The sequence below is a fragment of the Heteronotia binoei genome, chromosome 21 (genome assembly GCF_032191835.1).
Source record: "Heteronotia binoei isolate CCM8104 ecotype False Entrance Well chromosome 21, APGP_CSIRO_Hbin_v1, whole genome shotgun sequence".
Taxonomy (NCBI): Eukaryota; Metazoa; Chordata; class Lepidosauria; order Squamata; family Gekkonidae; genus Heteronotia; species Heteronotia binoei.
Genome location: NC_083243.1, coordinates 102,057,861 through 102,074,703, shown reverse-complemented (window position 1 = coordinate 102,074,703; position 16,843 = coordinate 102,057,861). Strand labels below are relative to the sequence as shown.

The window sequence follows — 16,843 nt, the reverse complement described above, 5'->3', positions numbered from 1 at the left end:
AATCCCTGGCATCTCCAAAAAAGGGTCCAGGCAAATAGGTGTGAAAAACCTCAGCTGGAGACCCTGGAGAGCCGCTGCCAGTCTAAGAAGATAATACTGACTTTGATGGACCAAAGGTCTGATTCAGTATAAGGCAGCTTCATATGTTCATAATATCAATGCAAACTTGGGAGGCTGACTGGCATACTAATAGAATTCTCTTATTCACTACCATGTTTAAATAATAGAGTAGATGCTTGTTGTGTTGGCTTTAGTATCTGCCCAGTTCACTGCCTTTTCCCCCCCTCCCTCCTGGCTTCTGCTGTTTGGGTGATTCCTGCAGAACACCCAGTCAAAATTATCTGAGCAGTTCTAATATCTACAGAATTATCTGTAGCAATCTGTACCTTGTGTATAAGGTTGGCAGATGTTTCCAGAGCAGGATCGCTATGTCATTGATCGCTTATTTACTTAGCTCTTCCATTAACTGTTGACCTACAGTATCTTAAAGTATGCAGGAGATGGGTCAGTAGAACAGACATGCCAGTCTGCTTTTGCATCCCAGCTGAGTTTTTCTCCGCTCCTTTTCATGCATATTCCTCCAGCGTCTATCCATTTTGCTCCCTTTCTCACTCACGTGGGATAAACTCAAGCTTAATACAGGCTATATGTGGATAATACAAATGATCAATTTCCAAAAGTGGCCTATCAGTTGCTATATTCTGTCAAATAAGCTAGTAGCCCTATTTTCTTTTAAAGCCTTTACTTCAGCTTTAAATTCTGTTGTGAAGAGCTGCTGTTACAGCTTTCATGGAGCATGTGATAAACACCTCATATGCAGCATCCTGTTTCCTGCTTGAGACCATCTTGTGTCAGATTGCTTACCAAAACAGTAACTGTTTACATTGCTGAAGGGATCTGAGGCAAATGGGAGAAAGCTGGTGAAGGTGTATACTTTTCAGGCCCCCCCCCCCAAATGTGCTTATGCCTGCTGTGTTCAAGGGTTTGTACTGATCCTGGATGCCTGCAGCCCCTGGGACTAAACACAGCACTGCTGCCAGCTTCCTTTCCTTCTGTTTATCTGCCATATGTAATGTGACAATGTCTGTCACTTTTGACTTCCTTGGGCAGAACTGTGATATGGGTCAGAGAACCCTGGGGCTACCCAGAAGTTTATTAGGGGTTCCTTAGAAGTTTACTGGGGGATCAGTGATTAGGGTTGCCAATCTCCAGTTTAGAGGCCCCCACCCCGCTTTAAGGTCGTCAGAAAGTGGGGGGAGGGGAGGGGAATGTCTGCTCGGAACTCTATAATTCCCTATGGAGATCTATTCCCATAGAAAATAATGGATAATTGATCTGTGGGTATCTGGGGCTCTGGGGGGGGCTGTTTTTTGAGGTAGATGCACCAAATTTTCGGTATAGCATCTAGTGCCTCTCCCCAAAATACCCCCCAAGTTTCAAAATGATTGGACCATGGGGTCCAATTCTATGAGCCCCAAAAGAAGGTGCAACCCTCTCTTTTAACATCTAGCTATTTAGATCCTGAGGGACATTTTCCCCATTCATTACTTAACCTTTCCTGCAGTTTTCAGTCACACGGGAATGCTGATTGTGTTCTAGGGCTTTCATTGTTTGTGGAAACGCTTGGGACTCTTTAGCTTGGAGAAACATCGACTGCGGGGTGACATGATAGAGGTTTACAAGATAATGGATGGGATGGAGAAAGTAGAGAAAGAAGTACTTTTCTCCCTTTCTCACAATACAAGAACTCGTGGGCATTCGATGAAATTGCTGAGCAGACAGGTTAAAACGGATAAAAGGAAGTACTTCTTCACCCAAAGGGTGATTAACATGTGGAATTCACTGCCACAGGAGGTGGTGGCGGCCACAAGTATAGCCACCTTCAAGAAGGGTTTAGATAAAAATATGGAGCACAGGTCCATCAGTGGCTATTAGCCACAGTGTATGTGTGTATATAAAATTTTTTGCCACTGTGTGACACAGAGTGTTGGACTTGATGGGCCGTTGGCCTGATCCAACATGGCTTCTCTTACGTTCTTATGTGCCCCATCCTTCATTATTTCCTATGGAAGGAAGGCATTGAAAAGGTGTGCCGTCCCTTTAAATGTGATGGCCAGAACTCCCTTTAGAGTTCAATTATGCTTGTCACAGCCTTGATCTTGGCTCCACCCCTAATGTCTCCTGGCTCAACTCCTAAAGTCTCTGGGCTCCACCCCCAAAGTCCCCAGATATTTCTTAAATTGGACGGCAACCCCTGTCAGTGATGGCTGGACAGATTCTTCAGAGAGCTCAGCTGGACATTACAAGAGACACAGAACAGGTGCTGCTATGTCTCTCTCTTCCTGTTAACACTGTGTAATATGGGAAGAGAAGGAAAGATATACTTACTAATCAAAGTTATGTGAAATAATTGCACTGGGTCAGTACAAAATTTAAAACTGAAGACTGCAACCCTCTCTTTTAACATCTAGCTATTTAGATCCTGAGGGACAGTTTCCCCATTCGTTACTTAACCTTTCCTGCAGTTTTCAGTCACACAGGAATGCTGACTGTGTTCTAGGGCTTTCATTGTTTGTGGAACATGATAGGGAGACCCGGTGGGCAATATGTCCCCTCTGCAATCAAACTTTTTGATGCTAAAGTGGCCACTCAGTTTCTGTATGGAGCTCCCGTATGGACTGACTCAGCAAATGAGTGTTTAGATCAGGGGCATCAAACATATGGCCTGCGGGCCGGATCAGGCCCACAGAGGGCTCCAATCAGGCCCTCCAGCAACTGGCTGTGATCTGCTTCATTTTCACTTGCCTGCTTTTATTGGTCGCCATTTTGTGTTTCTCCCTGGATAAGCCAGAGCAGCAAAGCAGTCTTTCTCTCTCCCTCCTCCCTTTTACCAAAGGGAGGAGGAGGGAGGAGCAGCCTCAGCCAATAAGGGAGCTTGGCTCTATAGCTCTGCTGGGTGATTAAGTTTGCCAGGCTCAATTAATCACCCTGCAGAGCTACTGAAACAAGCCTCTCTTCCTTCTAATGAATGGCTGAGGCTCCTCCCCCTCCTTGTTGTGCCCCCCCCCCCGGGAAGGAAAGAAAGAGCCAGAACTTCCTTTGCGCAGTCCCCACCATCAGGAGAGCTACAAAGAGTGCTTTTAAGACTAGCAATGTTTTAGTGAAAGTATGACCTTTTTGCCTTGCTACAAAGAGAGATAGGGTGTTTTTACACTGGCAGTTTGTGACTCTCTATCTAGAATCATAGAGTTGGAAGGGACCTCTAGGGTCATCTAGTCCAACCCCCTGCACAATGTAGGAAACTCACAAACACTTCCCCCTAAATTCACAGGATCTTCATTGCTGTCAGATGGTCATCTAGCCTCTGTTTAAAAACCTCAAAGGAAGGAGAGCCCACCACCTCCCGAGGAAGCCGGTTCCACTGGGGAATCGCTCTAACGGTCAGGAAGTTCTTCCTAATGTTGAGCCGGAAACTCTTTTGATTTAATTTCAACCCATTGGTTCTGGTCCTACCTTCCAGGGCCACAGAAAAAAATTCCACACCATCCTCTATATGACAGCCCTTCAAGTACTTGAAGATGGTGATCATATCACCTCTCAGCCACCTCTTCTCCAGCCTAAACATCTGCAGCTCCTTCAACCTTTCCTCATAGGACTTGGTCCTGTCGGTTAAAACTCATCTTTTACATTACATAATGTTCTCATAATTGTTTCGCATCATTGCTTTCTAATGTCAAGCATGCGATTTTCAAAAGAACGAGTCAAGTGGATACAAAACTACGTTTATTGCTAAATCGAGATGCTGTCTTGGTACAAGACCTTGAGAGTGATACCAGCAATACATTGATACACTTCTTTTAAGACACACTTCAAAGAGTTCTCACGGGAAGGGGTGAGGAATGCCAGCCGATGTATAAACTATGATAAAAGTCTACATTCTGTCTACGTTATCAGTATCTCATCCTTGCTTTCCCAGATGGTCTATACTCCAATGCAAGAACGTATAGGAAGGTGTCAGTTCTTCTCATCTTACTACTAGTTTGGTTTCCTATTCCACTACACAAAGCCATAAAGGGGGGGGGGAGAATAACAGAGGCATGTTACATTGGCCCTCCATAATGTTTTACAGACCAGTTTTATGGAGGGCCCTAAAACTATAGATCACCATTAGATTTTAGCATGCTTGACACCTGAGGCATTTACATTTGTTTCAGTGAGATGGGTTTTGACACCGCCACAAAAGCGTTTTGCTCGAGACTAGTTTTGGTCTGGTCTTTTCTCTATGGGCATTTCAAACTTGTATTGTAAAAGTGTTCCTGCATTTTTTAAAACTCCAAAAGCCACCACAAGGTGAAGTAATTTGCATGAGAACTGACAGCGCTTGAAATTTTTACATATCATTGCTTGCCTTATCTAGTGATTTTAATTTGTATTGTTTTTGCAGTGTTGACACGATTTCCAAGCAATCGTATACGGTACATTTAACTAAGCATGGGTATTCCGGCTGCCCTCTGATCAGAGACACCCCACCCCCCCAAATTGAAATGCTTGAATGTAAAAGGAAAATAACTAAAGCGGAACAGTGGCCGGCGATTTGAAGACTCTAAAACTCTGGATCAAACTGAATGTAAAAACACCCAGAGAGAGATTTGTTGGGCTTGTTATGGGTGTAACTGGGTTTCCCTCCTGTTTTTCACTGTACTCATACCCTCCTGTCTTGCTCAATAGGAAAGCATGTGAACTATTTAGAAGAAAAATATCAGCATTAGGCTGAGAGTGTGTTCCACCCAGGTTTACCCAACAACTTTTCCTTAATTTTCCTTTCACGTTTTCCTTTGATTTGGGGGTCTTGAATTTAGATTTCCCAGATAATAGACTGACACTGACTACTGTACATGGCTGTCTCTCTGTTCTTGTAGTTGTTTTTTGGGGGGAAGTTGTATTTCTTTTTAAGTTGTCATTTTCATGGGGAAAATTATACTTTTGTAGACAAGCACATAGCCCTCAGTCTGTGCTATGGTGCCTTCACATGCTCTTGACTAGTATGTGAAGCAACTTCTATACAAAAGCTCACAAGACCCAGCTGCTTCATGTTCCTCTGGGTCCTAGGCTTAAAGCATTGACCATGAGATGTTCTGTAATGAATGTCAGTGAATCAAAAGTAAGTTTGCAACTTACAGATGTGCACACCTAAACAGCACATATTCAAGACTGGTACAGCACAGACATTGTCTGCAGTTTTTGATGCAATAATTCATAGCAAGAAGTGACATTTATGAGAGACTGTAAACAAAATATTGCAAGCATGCTAATATTTTAAGCATGTTTTATTTTAAGTTTAAAAAAAAAGCTTTAATTGTGTGCCTCTGCCATTTATAAAGTTTGTATGTCCACTACCTGGTATTACATTTTATGATACTCATGGCCTGGCTCGACATGGTCTCACTTATGTCAAATCCGGCCCTCATAACAAATGAGTTCGACACCCCTGGTTTCGGTACTGTTTTGCAGTACTTCCTTAGAAAACTCTTGGTTGCCCCCTACTGTATAACAGGGATTGCCATTAGACCTGAGTTGGGGATTCAATCTTTGGAGACTAAAGCATGGGCTGCAATCTTTGGATATCAGTTAAAATCTTTCCTGGCCCTCCCTACAGGCAGTCTCTTATCTGTATTATAAAGAGATTCATTCGTTAACCCTTGGTTTGGATTTGTAGATTCTAAACTTTGGACCTTGGGATTGGATAATGTTTTCTTGTTGACTTTGTCTTATTCCAAAACTCAATCCTTGATGAAAAAAAGATTGTTTCAATGGGATTTAAACAGCATTATTTTCCGTGCTCACCCCCTGGGCTCTCCTGCCTTCTTTGGCTTCACATATTCCAAGTCCTGTTGTCCCTGTATAGATTTTCTGACCATCCCAGCCCATAGAAGAGCCTTCTTTTTAGCCAGATTTAATGTGCTGCCTACTTCTGTTCTTAGTGGACGCTATAAGAGAAAGCCCTATTCTGAGAGATTATGTGGCTGTGGATCTGGCTCTGTTGAAACTGTAGAACATGTGTTTTTTGTTTGCCAAAGGTATAACTATTTAAGAAAAGAGTTTATCAACCCATTAATTATTGATTTTGATCTGCCTGTGGCTCCAGCTCTTGCTTGGTGGCTTTGATCTAGCCTTCACAGTCTGAGTTGTAAAATTTCTTCTGGGAGTGTTTAGATTTAAAAGACAAGAAAAGGATTTTAAGAAAATGGGAAATGATGTTTTATATTGTGCACTTTGCTGATTCTAAACACTTATTTTGCAAAACATGTAAAATCTGTATCATTGATGAATTTTGTATTTCATTGCCATTTGCTTATGACCAAATGGTCTGTGAGCAATAAATATTGATGATGATGATGATGATGATGATGATGATGATGATGATGATGATAGGGAGACCTAAGAGGCCTGTGTGCCTGCTGTTGTTTGGCATGATCTTTGATTTTGGTACTCTCTCACCTTGTGAAACATAATGCAGCTGATGACTGGGTTATTTGTTTTTGTCTGGAGTCCAGATTTCTTATTATGATTTCTTATTTCTTATTATGAGCCAAGGCTGTCTGTGGATGCTAGGAATATCTGGATGCCTGGAATGTCATAATAGGATTCTGAAGAAAAAAATTATATTTGAAGGGGTGTGTGTGTGTATAAACAATTTAAATAAAACTACCGAGGTTCCTATTTCTCTGCCCCCACCATGATTAAAACATACTTAGGGAAGAGAGACCTTCTGCATACTGTATCAAATTCTCATGATTTGGGGGTGGGGCACATCCAGGAAGTTTTTCAGACTGTTGCAAGTTTTGAACCAATTGCAGAAAGAAGCTTGTGCACAGAGATACTAACAATGGGACCTGTTTGAAAACAGAATGTGGTGCTTTTTCCAAAACGGCTTTCACATACATCTGCAAAGAAGCAGCAAATGTAAAAATACCTTGCTTTATTTTTTAAACTGTGTTCTTGAGCTCTTTAATTTCTTTTCTTTCATTTTTTTGGCCATTGTGGTGGATAATCAGTAGTTAAAAGAACCAATATTTTAATAAATGCAAAGGATGTAAATTTATGTTTAGCTGAATATTACCTAATCATGTCAGAAATACAGCAGGTGCTAGTAAGGTCTAAGCAAGACTGGATATGGCCCAGACCCTCCCTGCATAAATCTTGGTTTGACCTAGAATGCAGACAGGCTAAAGGTTTTCTTAATGCAATTTATGGTATGTACAGAAATAACCCGGAGTGTTACCATAATGGACCTGAAATATCAAAAGGCCCAATACAAGGCACTACTTAGGAGAAGGAAGCAGGAAAGTGTTAAAGCCTTGTGGGTAGATTTATGGATGGCAGCAAAAGAAAAGAATTCTGCCCTTTTTTGGAAATTAATTTCTAATTTAGAGAGTCGGCCTGCAAATGTTTTTGAAATACCAATTTCCCCTGAGCGGTGGGTCCATCACTATAAATCCTTGTGTGGTGAGGCTATCTCAGAATCCCCTAATCTGGAGTGCCCTTCCTCCTTGGCCCCCAGTATCCAGCTTGGAATTTAATCATCTTATTGACACATTGAGACATGGGAAAGCCCCCGGAATAGGTTTAATCTCCCCAGAAATGATCAAGAGAAATAAAGACTGGTGGGCGCCTATTCTAGCCAACCTGTTTACCCAGATTGATCAATCTGGGAAGATACCTAAAGACTGGGGGACTGCTATCATTATCCCCTTGTATTAAAAAGGTAACAAAGAAGACCCTAATAATTATAGGCAAAGAGAAGGCAGAAGGAGCTGGGAATTTCGTCTGCAGCCTCAACTTCACAGGGTGAGGACAAGAGTGTGGGAGAAGAGAGCCCTGCGGGCCTGACTGGGAGCTAGTTGAGAGTACTAATTAGTGGTTTTGATTAAATTGCACTACTGAGGGTTTTATACATTTAGTAGATAGAGATTAATTTAATTTATTGGAACACTGGGTTAGGCTTAACAGGTTAGTAAGGCATTGTTATTATTGACAGTTAACACCAAGTTAGAGGGATACCAGGTACAGTCTGGGGCTTTCTCTGTATTTCTCTACATCTGCTGTTATCTTGCTTGGTTTGAAGTGCTGTGGAGACCATCAGACGAGGTGATGAATGGGCTGGGGATTCTGGTGCTCCTGGGGAGGGGAAAGTACAGCGGTGGGAACAGGCATAGATCTAAGGGAAGGAGTCTGAGATATCGGAAAGCTCGGCTTCCTTCCAGCCTGCATCCCGTCCCAATGGTTGCAGACGGTGGGGCCAAGTGGAGGCATCTGCCTCTGACATTGGTGTTGTGTAATGCCAGGTCTATTAATAATAAGACCTCTGACCTTCAGGACTTTCTGCTAGAGCAGAACATGGAACTGGCTTGCGTGACCGAGACCTGGGGAGACAGTTGCTGTCTCCCAGTTAGCTCCACCTGGTTTCTCGGTCCTTCACCAATCATGGACTAGCGGGCGGGGGGGAGGGGTGGCGGCATTCATTTGGGAGGCTTACTCCTTCCAGGTGCTTCTGTCTCCAAAGATCAGCAGCATTGAATGTGTCAGCATGGTGTGTGATGCAGGAGAGAGTTTGGCTGTCTGGCTGGTGTATCGAATGGGCTGGGGATTCTGGAGGCTGTAGCAGGCTGGGCGTTGGAGCACCCAAGGCTTTTAGTTTTGGGTGACTTCAGCGTTCATGCCGATGATGCAGGCTCCACTCAGGTGACGGACCTGGTGTCATCCATGGCAACACAGGGACTCTCTTAATATGTAACAACCCCCACACACCAGGCTGGCCAAATGCTGGACTTGGTCTTTGCGATGGGAGTGACAGTGGACCGAGCTACTGCTGATGCGGTGCCATGATCGGGCCACTATGCCTTGAAGGCCTGTGTGAATGTTCCACTCAAACCCTGTTTGGGTGGTGAGCGTATTTTAGCTCGCTCGTGGAGCCAAATGGACCCCATGCGGCTTCAGATGGCTTTGCGAAACCCTTGGCTCCCTGGCGATTCTCTCGATGAACTGGTGGAGACCTGCCACAACCAGCTTTCCACGGCCATCGAGGAGATCCAGGCGCCCTCTCCACCCCCGTTCAAAGCTGGCGCCTTGGTATACCCCGGAGCTACAGCTGATGAAACAGGCTGAGATGGCTAGAGAGGCAATGTCAGCTTGCCTGCGACGAAGTGACAAGAACATCCTATAGGTCGTTTATGAGAACCTATGACAGTCAAGTCTGCTAAGAGAGTCCATCTTATGGCCACGATTGCATCTGTGAACTCACACCCAGCACAATTGTTTACAACAATTTGGTCACTAATTACCTTTCCACAGGGTAATTAAAATGTTAGGGAATTGGACATAGGCTGCGAGGCTTTTTGCAGATAAGGTCTTGTCACTTCGCCTCAACCTCTCGGCCACTCTTGAGACAGTAAAGGAACTTGAGGCTCTGTGTACGTCTTCTAGTCAGATTTTGGATTACTTCACTCCACTGAGCCTGGAGGAAGTTGACAGTACACTCTCTACCATACGTCCGACTACTTGTAGTCTGGACCCATGTCCATCCTGGCTTATAAAGGCTAGCCAGGATAAACTTCGGGTCCCCCTGAGGGAGATTGTAAATCGGTCCCTATCTGAAGGGACCTTCCCTCAGCCTCTTAAAGAGGCAATTGTCCATCCCATCTTAAAGAAGCCATCTCTGGACCCGGCTGTATTGGCAAATTACCAGCCAGTGTCAAACTTGTCTTTTTTGGGCGAGATTATCAAGAGAGCGGTCGCAGTGCAGTTGCAGAGCTTTCTGAATGATGCTTCCGTACTGAACCCTATCTAATCTGGGTTCCGCCCGGGCCATGGAACAGAGACGGTTCTGGTCACTCTCATGGATGACCTCCAGAGGCATCTGGATAGCGGTGGCTCAGCACTACTGATGCTTTTAGATTTATCGGCCGCGTTTGACACTGTTGATCATCAGTTGCTGACCTGCCACCTTGCCGACGCTGGGATACGGGGATTGGCCTTATAGTGGCTCTCCTCTTTCCTTCAGGGTCGGGGACAAAGGGTGGCAATAGGGGAGGAACTGTCCCGTTGGCACCCACTTGTGTGTGGTGTGCCACAAGGGTCAGTTCTATCCCTGATGTTGTTCAACATCTACATGTGCTCCCTTGCCCAGATCGCCCAGAGGTTTGGGCTGGGATGTCATCAATATGTGGATGACACCCAGCTTTATCTACTGATGGACGGCCAGTCCAACTCCTCCATGGAAGATCTGACCATGGCACTTCAAGCTGTGGCAGGGTGGCACAGGCTGAGTCGATTGAATTTGAATCCGACGAAGACAGAGGTCCTTTACCTAAGTCGTGGTGGTCTGGGAACCGAGCTCTTACTACTGACCTTGAATGGGGCACCACTTACACCAGTGCCCAAGGTCAAAAGCTTAGGGGTGCGCCTGGATTCCTCTTTAAATATGGAGGCCCAGGTGGCAGCCACTGCCAGATCAGCTTTCTGTCATCTACGGCTGATAAGTCAGTTGGTCCCCTACCTCGAACGCAGCGACTTGGCGACAGTGATCCACGCCATGGTCACCTCAAGATTGGATTACTGCAATGCCCCCTACATGGGGCTGGCCTTGGCTCGAACCCGGAGGCTTCAATTGGTGCAGAACGTAGCAGCCAGGTTGTTAATGGGCCTTCCTATACGGGAACACATTCAACCTGTGCTGAAAGCGCTGCACTGGTTGCCTATCACATACCGGGTTCATTTCAAGGTGTTGGTTCTTACCTTTAAAGCCCTATATGGCCAGGGGCCTGCATACCTGAGGGACCGCCTTTCCCCACATGTTCCCTGGAGAGCACTTTGGTCTGGATCACAAAATCGACTTACAATCCCCAGCCCTAAGGAGGCCAGGCTCATGTCATCTAGAGCCAGAGCCTTCTCTGTAGTGGCCCCAAGCTGGTGGAATGAGTTGCCAGAAGAGGTCAGGGCCCTGCGAGAGCTCATACAGTTCTGCAGGGCCTGTAAGACGGCACTCTTCCACCAGGCATTTGTGAACTAGGCTGTTGGCCACTACAGTTTATAGCAACAAGTGAACCACCACCAACAATCTGCTGTATAGCAGTTGCAGAGAGGAGAACTTAAGATCTGCTATACAGAGAATTATAACATTGGAAAATGTAAGATCATGGCACCGAAATTTTTTTTTAATGTATTTTGTGTCTATTTTACTCTATGTTTTATGGGTTTAATGCTGTACTATTACATTGAATCGTGCACATGCATGTCTGTGTGAGCCGCCCTGAGCCTGCCTCGGTGAGGAGGGTGGGATAAAAGTGGAATTAAATAAATGACTGAAACCCTGGGTTGGCCCGCAGGCTACATGTTTGACACCCCTGAGCTAAGGTATCCATTGAATTATTCTTCATTATCTTATATTTATGTCTCATGCTAATATTATAGGAAGATATATAGTTGCCTCATGCTATCAACCTATTGGTCCATCAAGATTATCTTTCCCAACTGTTTAATTTTGGTAATGAGATGCTAAGAATTAAAATGCCATAGTGCAGTGACAGAACAGATTGTTAGCTAGAGGTTCTGGCAGCTAGACTGGGAAAGACCCCTGCTGAGGCCTTGGAGATTCATTGCCAGAGATGAATCAGTGGGTTTTTATGTTCAAAAATGGAAGAAGAAGAATTAACTTCTCCTAGTAGGATGAGCAGCAGAATATGAAACTGGGAATTCAGAGAAATTCAGCAGCAGCTACATCTATAGATTTCCTTTGCACATAAAGGAAGATACCATGCTAATCTGCACAAGAGCAATGAAAGTGCATCCTATTCCTCATAATGTGAACTTCTGTATATTTTCATTTCATTTGGGAGCATGGCCATTTAATTTCTACACTGCCTAGCGAGAACACCTGCAGTGCTTCAAACACAAGGGCAACTCTTGGATCATTATGCATGGATACGATTTTGGCTTCAGCCTTTTGGATGTTAAGAATTTATCTAGATGCTATGCAGATGTAAAACTGGGTTGCTTTGGACCTTTTACACTGCATCAAATAGCTGCCAGTGTTTCTACCAGCCCCCTCCCCGAGAGAATGTCTGGCTGGGTAGATGCAGATGTGCTCCTTGGCTAATGACTGCTAATAGAGGCTCTAGATGCTAAATACAGATTTTCTTATTATGTTCTCGTTCATTGTGATGAAGCAGTCAAAGCAGAATGGCATATATTTCAGTGCATGAAAAGTTTGCTATTCTTTCCTTCCTTTCGAAACTGAATAGGTGAAGATGCTTGTACTTAAGCAGCCACTCAGGCAGGTATTCAGTTTTAAAGCAATTTAAAAGGTCAAACAATGACCAACGCAAGGGAAGGAGGTAAGTGGTTATGGTGGGGTGGCATACTGTTATCCAATTAATGCTAGTGGCACTCATTCAGATGTGTTGCCCCAAAGAGTTGCTAGGTGGGGTTAGACTTGTACTTGTGCATTAACAATACACAAGTCTTACATTAATAATTTATTTATTTATTTATTTATTTGGGATTTATATCCCGCCCTTCCCACAAGTGGCTCAGGGCGGCTTCCAGTGATAGATCCAACAAAATTACAGTATTTAAACATATAAAGGGATCAGCATTTAAAACAGATAAAAACAGATAAAACCATGGTTATCAATAAATATTAATTGGTTATCAATAAATATTAATAAATATTTCAACTAATGCCAACAATGTAATACATTCACAATGCCAGGAGGAATTAAGATGTCCTATACGGGACATCATCAATAGATCTCTGTCAGAGGGTTTTTTCCCAACACCTCTGAAAGAGGCAGTGGTCCACCCCCTCCTCAAAAAGACTACATCGGATCCGGCCGAATTGGTGCACTATCGGCTGGTCTCAAATTTGCTCTTTTTGGGCAAAATTATAGAGCGGGCAGTGGCGTTGCAGTTGCAGAGTTTTCTGTATGACGCTTCTACCTTAGATCCATACCTGTCCAGCTTCCGCCCGGGCCACGGGACAGAGACAGTGCTTGTTGCCCTCATGGATGATCGCCAACGGCATCTGGATCGAGGTGGCTCGGCAGTACTGCTGTTAGACCTATCGGCTGCGTTCGATATGGTCGACCACCAGCTGTTGGCCCGCCGCCTCACCGACGCAGGGATTCAGTGGTTAGCCTTGCAGTGGCTTTCCTCTTTCCTTGAGGGTCGGGGAGAAAGGGTGGCGATTGGGGGAGAATTACCCCAGAGACACCCACATAACTGTGGAGTGCCTCAGGGAGCGGTTCTATTCCCAATGTTATTCAACATTTACATGCGCCCCCTTGCCCAGATTGCCCAGAGGTATGGGCTGTGTTGTCACCAGTACGCTGATGACACCCAGCTCTATCTATTGATGGATGGCCGGCCTGACAATGTCCCTGTAAATTTGGACCAGGCATTGAAAGTTGTGGCAGGCTGGCTTAGGCTGAGTGGGTTAAAGTTAAATCCAGTGAAGACAGAGGTCCTTTGCCTGGGTCGCAGCGGTCCGGGTGGGGAAATCCCCTTGCTGGTTTTTGACGGTGCGCCACTGGTACTGGTGCGCAGGGTCAGGAGCCTAGGAGTGCTACTGGAGTCTTCCCTGACAATGGAGGCCCAGATAGCAGCCACTTATAAGTCTGCCTTCTTCCACCTTAGACGGGCAAGGCAGTTGTCTCCCTCCCTGGAGCGCGGTGACCTGGCAACAGTGATCCATGCAAAGGTCACCTCGAGACTAGACTACTGTAATGCCCTCTACATGGGGCTGCCCTTGTACCGAACTCGGAAACTCCAGCTAATGCAGAACGTGGCAGCCAGGCTGCTAGTGGGTCTACCTAGGTTGGGAACATGTGTGGCCTAGGCTGCGCCAGCTGCACTGGCTGCCAATTGTATACCGAGTCCGTTACAAGGTGCTGGTTATTACCTTTAAAGCCCTATATGGCAAAGGACCTGCCTACCTTAGGGACCGTCTCTCTCTATATGTTCCCCAGAGAGCACTGCGTTCCAGCTAACAAAATCTACTGAAAATCCCCGGGCCAAAGGAGGCCAAACTGAAAGTAACAAGGGAGCGCGCCTTCTCGATAGCAGCACCCCAGTGGTGGAACCAGCTGCCAGAGGAGGTGCGGACCCTGCGAGACCTTAATCAGTTCCATCCTTGCAAAACCATCCTTTTCCAGCTGGCATATTAAGATGGAACCATTGCATCAATAAGCTATGTTTACATGTATATTAAGAATGTAGCACCATTAATTTATACTGTAATTTAAATTTTAAACTAATGGCTGGTTTAAGAAATGTATTTTAATGGCTATGTTGTATTTATTGTTACATCATGGTGTGACCCACCATGTCCTGTAAGCCGCCCTGAGCCTGCTTTGGCGGGGAGGGCGGGGTATAAATAAAAATGTATTATTATTATTAACAATACATAGCTGTCTTGCTGAGACCAAAACTACATTTGATGTTGAAAATTCTGATTTAGTGTTTGGCCCTCAACAGTTGCAATGGACTGATGCGGATCAGGGCTACAGCACTGGGAAAGGAGGCGTGTACAGTCTTTATCTCAGTGCTGTTTTCTCATTTTAAATGCTCTTTATACAGTTTTCCCAGGTCTTGGAAAGGGGAAAAATGTAGGAATCTGTATTAAGCTTGACTTTTTACCTGTTGAAGTTTAAAGCAGGCAGCAGAGCCATTTTTAATGAGGAATGGGGTGGGGTGGAATTAACCCCCCCCCCAATGCTACAGACTGTTCTAGAATTCTGTTATGTATGGCCCTTGGAAAATAAATTAAATTGGTAATTTAAAGTGCTGCCAGGAGCTGAGCCCCCAACTCCTGTCTTGTGCAATAAGAATTAGTGATTTACTGTGCTAGAAATTTCTTAGGCCTTTTGTATAATATACCTGCCAATTACATTCATGACCCTCTCTTAATTGTACTCAGTGTTTCCTTTCAGGAGAGTGAGGACTACACTTATGTGCAAAGAGTGTGTGTACCACTGGATCATGGGACCTTGTTAATAATGGAAGGAGCCACTCAGGAGGACTGGCAGGTAAGACTCCCCAGGCATAGGTGATGCAAATAGTGCAACCTTCTTCTATATTCTTCAGTCCTACATTTTATTTTCCTCTGGATTTCTACAAGGAAGCCCATCAGGCAACCCAAGATTGCCATAGATTAATGAGCAGTTAACACTTGAGTAGCGAATGGGAGAAGAGTTGCTTGCAGTGCATTTGGGCTCCCATTTTCATGAAATTGCCCATGCCTACCTCTCAAAATGTGAAGATTTCATTTCAGTCTTAGAATATTCTTTCTAATAAAACAAAAAGGAGGAGGCAGAGGCAACATATCCCTTTATTGCATTATTGCTACATGGTGATCTGGAACAAGCAGTATAGAATGAATGAAACTAGGAGAAGTAATTTAAGTTGTGGAGTTTTTAGTGGGTAAGGATTTTAAGCCTTTTGGCTTTGTCGTAGGCACTAACTGAACACTGCAGAAGAATAAATCCAAAATAGCAAGCAAAAATCTTTCTGTCTTGTTTATAAACAAAATGAGCGCATTCTGTTTTGGTTCTCTGAATGTCTCAGCATCGTGTACCCAAGGAATATCACTCCAGAGAAGCTCGGATAAATCTGACATTTAGGACAATGCATCAAGACCCAGAGGCAATATGAACTTGAATGAAGGCATCTGTAGGACTGTCGACTTTCTTCAGATTCCCAACATTAATGCTGGTTTGGGAGAGGCAGCCTTGATGAGTTCAGAGTTCTGCTTCCTAACATCAGGCTGCTCTAATGAGAACTGTGAAGGCTGCAAGCTCCTGGTGATGGTTCAAGTGCCTTTTTCTAAGATGATTTGTATAAATGTGATGCTCAATGGTAAAGTTTTGTTTTATTGAAAAGACACAATCTACTCTGCCTTGTCATACTGGAATTATGCCTGACAAGTTTGAATCAAACATCTTAGCGTTGGCTCATATGTGACTAATACTTTTAAATGGAATTTTCCTTTGGGAGAGTTGAGAGTGGATATCTTGGCAGAGTAGAGTGATACTGGTATTTTTTGTTTATACTGTGCTAAATAAAACTACACTTGTCTTATATATATAAGAATCTTAATTTAACCCCATAGCCAACACCAGGGTCCAGCTTTTAGTGATGTTGGTATCCTATATAAGGCCCAGCTCAGATGAGAGTTTCAAACCCAAATGGGGATAATGATGTGGAAATTGTAAGCATTTGCCAACTGAGAAGAGCCACAGTATGATGAAGTGACATGCATGATGTCACACGATATGGGGAGAGCAATCAAATTGATTTGGAGGGACATATTAGCTAAAATTAGTTGTACATCCTCACCCTGAGTATCTCAAATAGGATATTACTAAATTCCATATCCTTCCATTTATTGAAGGGGCGTTGTCCCAGAAGAAACACATGAAGCTGTCTTATAACAAGTCAGACCACTGGCTTTTCTAATTCAGAAATATTCATTCTAACCTGGGTAAGGCCTCAGACAAGTGTCTTTCCTAACACTGTTACCTGCTGTTTTTTAAAAGGAGATACCAGAGATTGAATTTACGACTTCTTGCATTCAAAGCACAGGTTCTGAGCTTTGGTCTCTCCTTAAAGGTGCAAGGAGTATGCATAATTTGAACTTGCAGTCCTGGGCATAATTATTATCACAATGGAACCACTGTGATACAGAGTGTTGGACTGGATGGGCCACTGGCCTGATCCAACATGGATTCTCTTATGTTCTTAATGGCCCTGTGATCCTAGTAGCAATATTCTAGTTTGTGCTGAGAGT

At 44.2% G+C, this 16,843-nt stretch overlaps 1 protein-coding gene across 1 annotated transcript in view; it reads left to right on the top strand.

Moving 5' to 3' along the window:
- The window catches only part of ALKBH3 (alkB homolog 3, alpha-ketoglutarate dependent dioxygenase), a 42,629-nt gene extending 26,493 nt beyond the window's left edge, over nt 1-16,136 (top strand). Inside the window, exons 9-10 of the mRNA XM_060261266.1 lie at nt 14,988-15,083; nt 15,622-16,136. Of these exons, the coding sequence (XP_060117249.1) occupies nt 14,988-15,083; nt 15,622-15,708 (183 nt within the window). The 3' untranslated portion in view covers nt 15,709-16,136. The remainder of the gene's footprint in view (nt 1-14,987; nt 15,084-15,621) is intronic.
- The last annotated feature ends 707 nt before the right edge of the window (nt 16,137-16,843 follow it).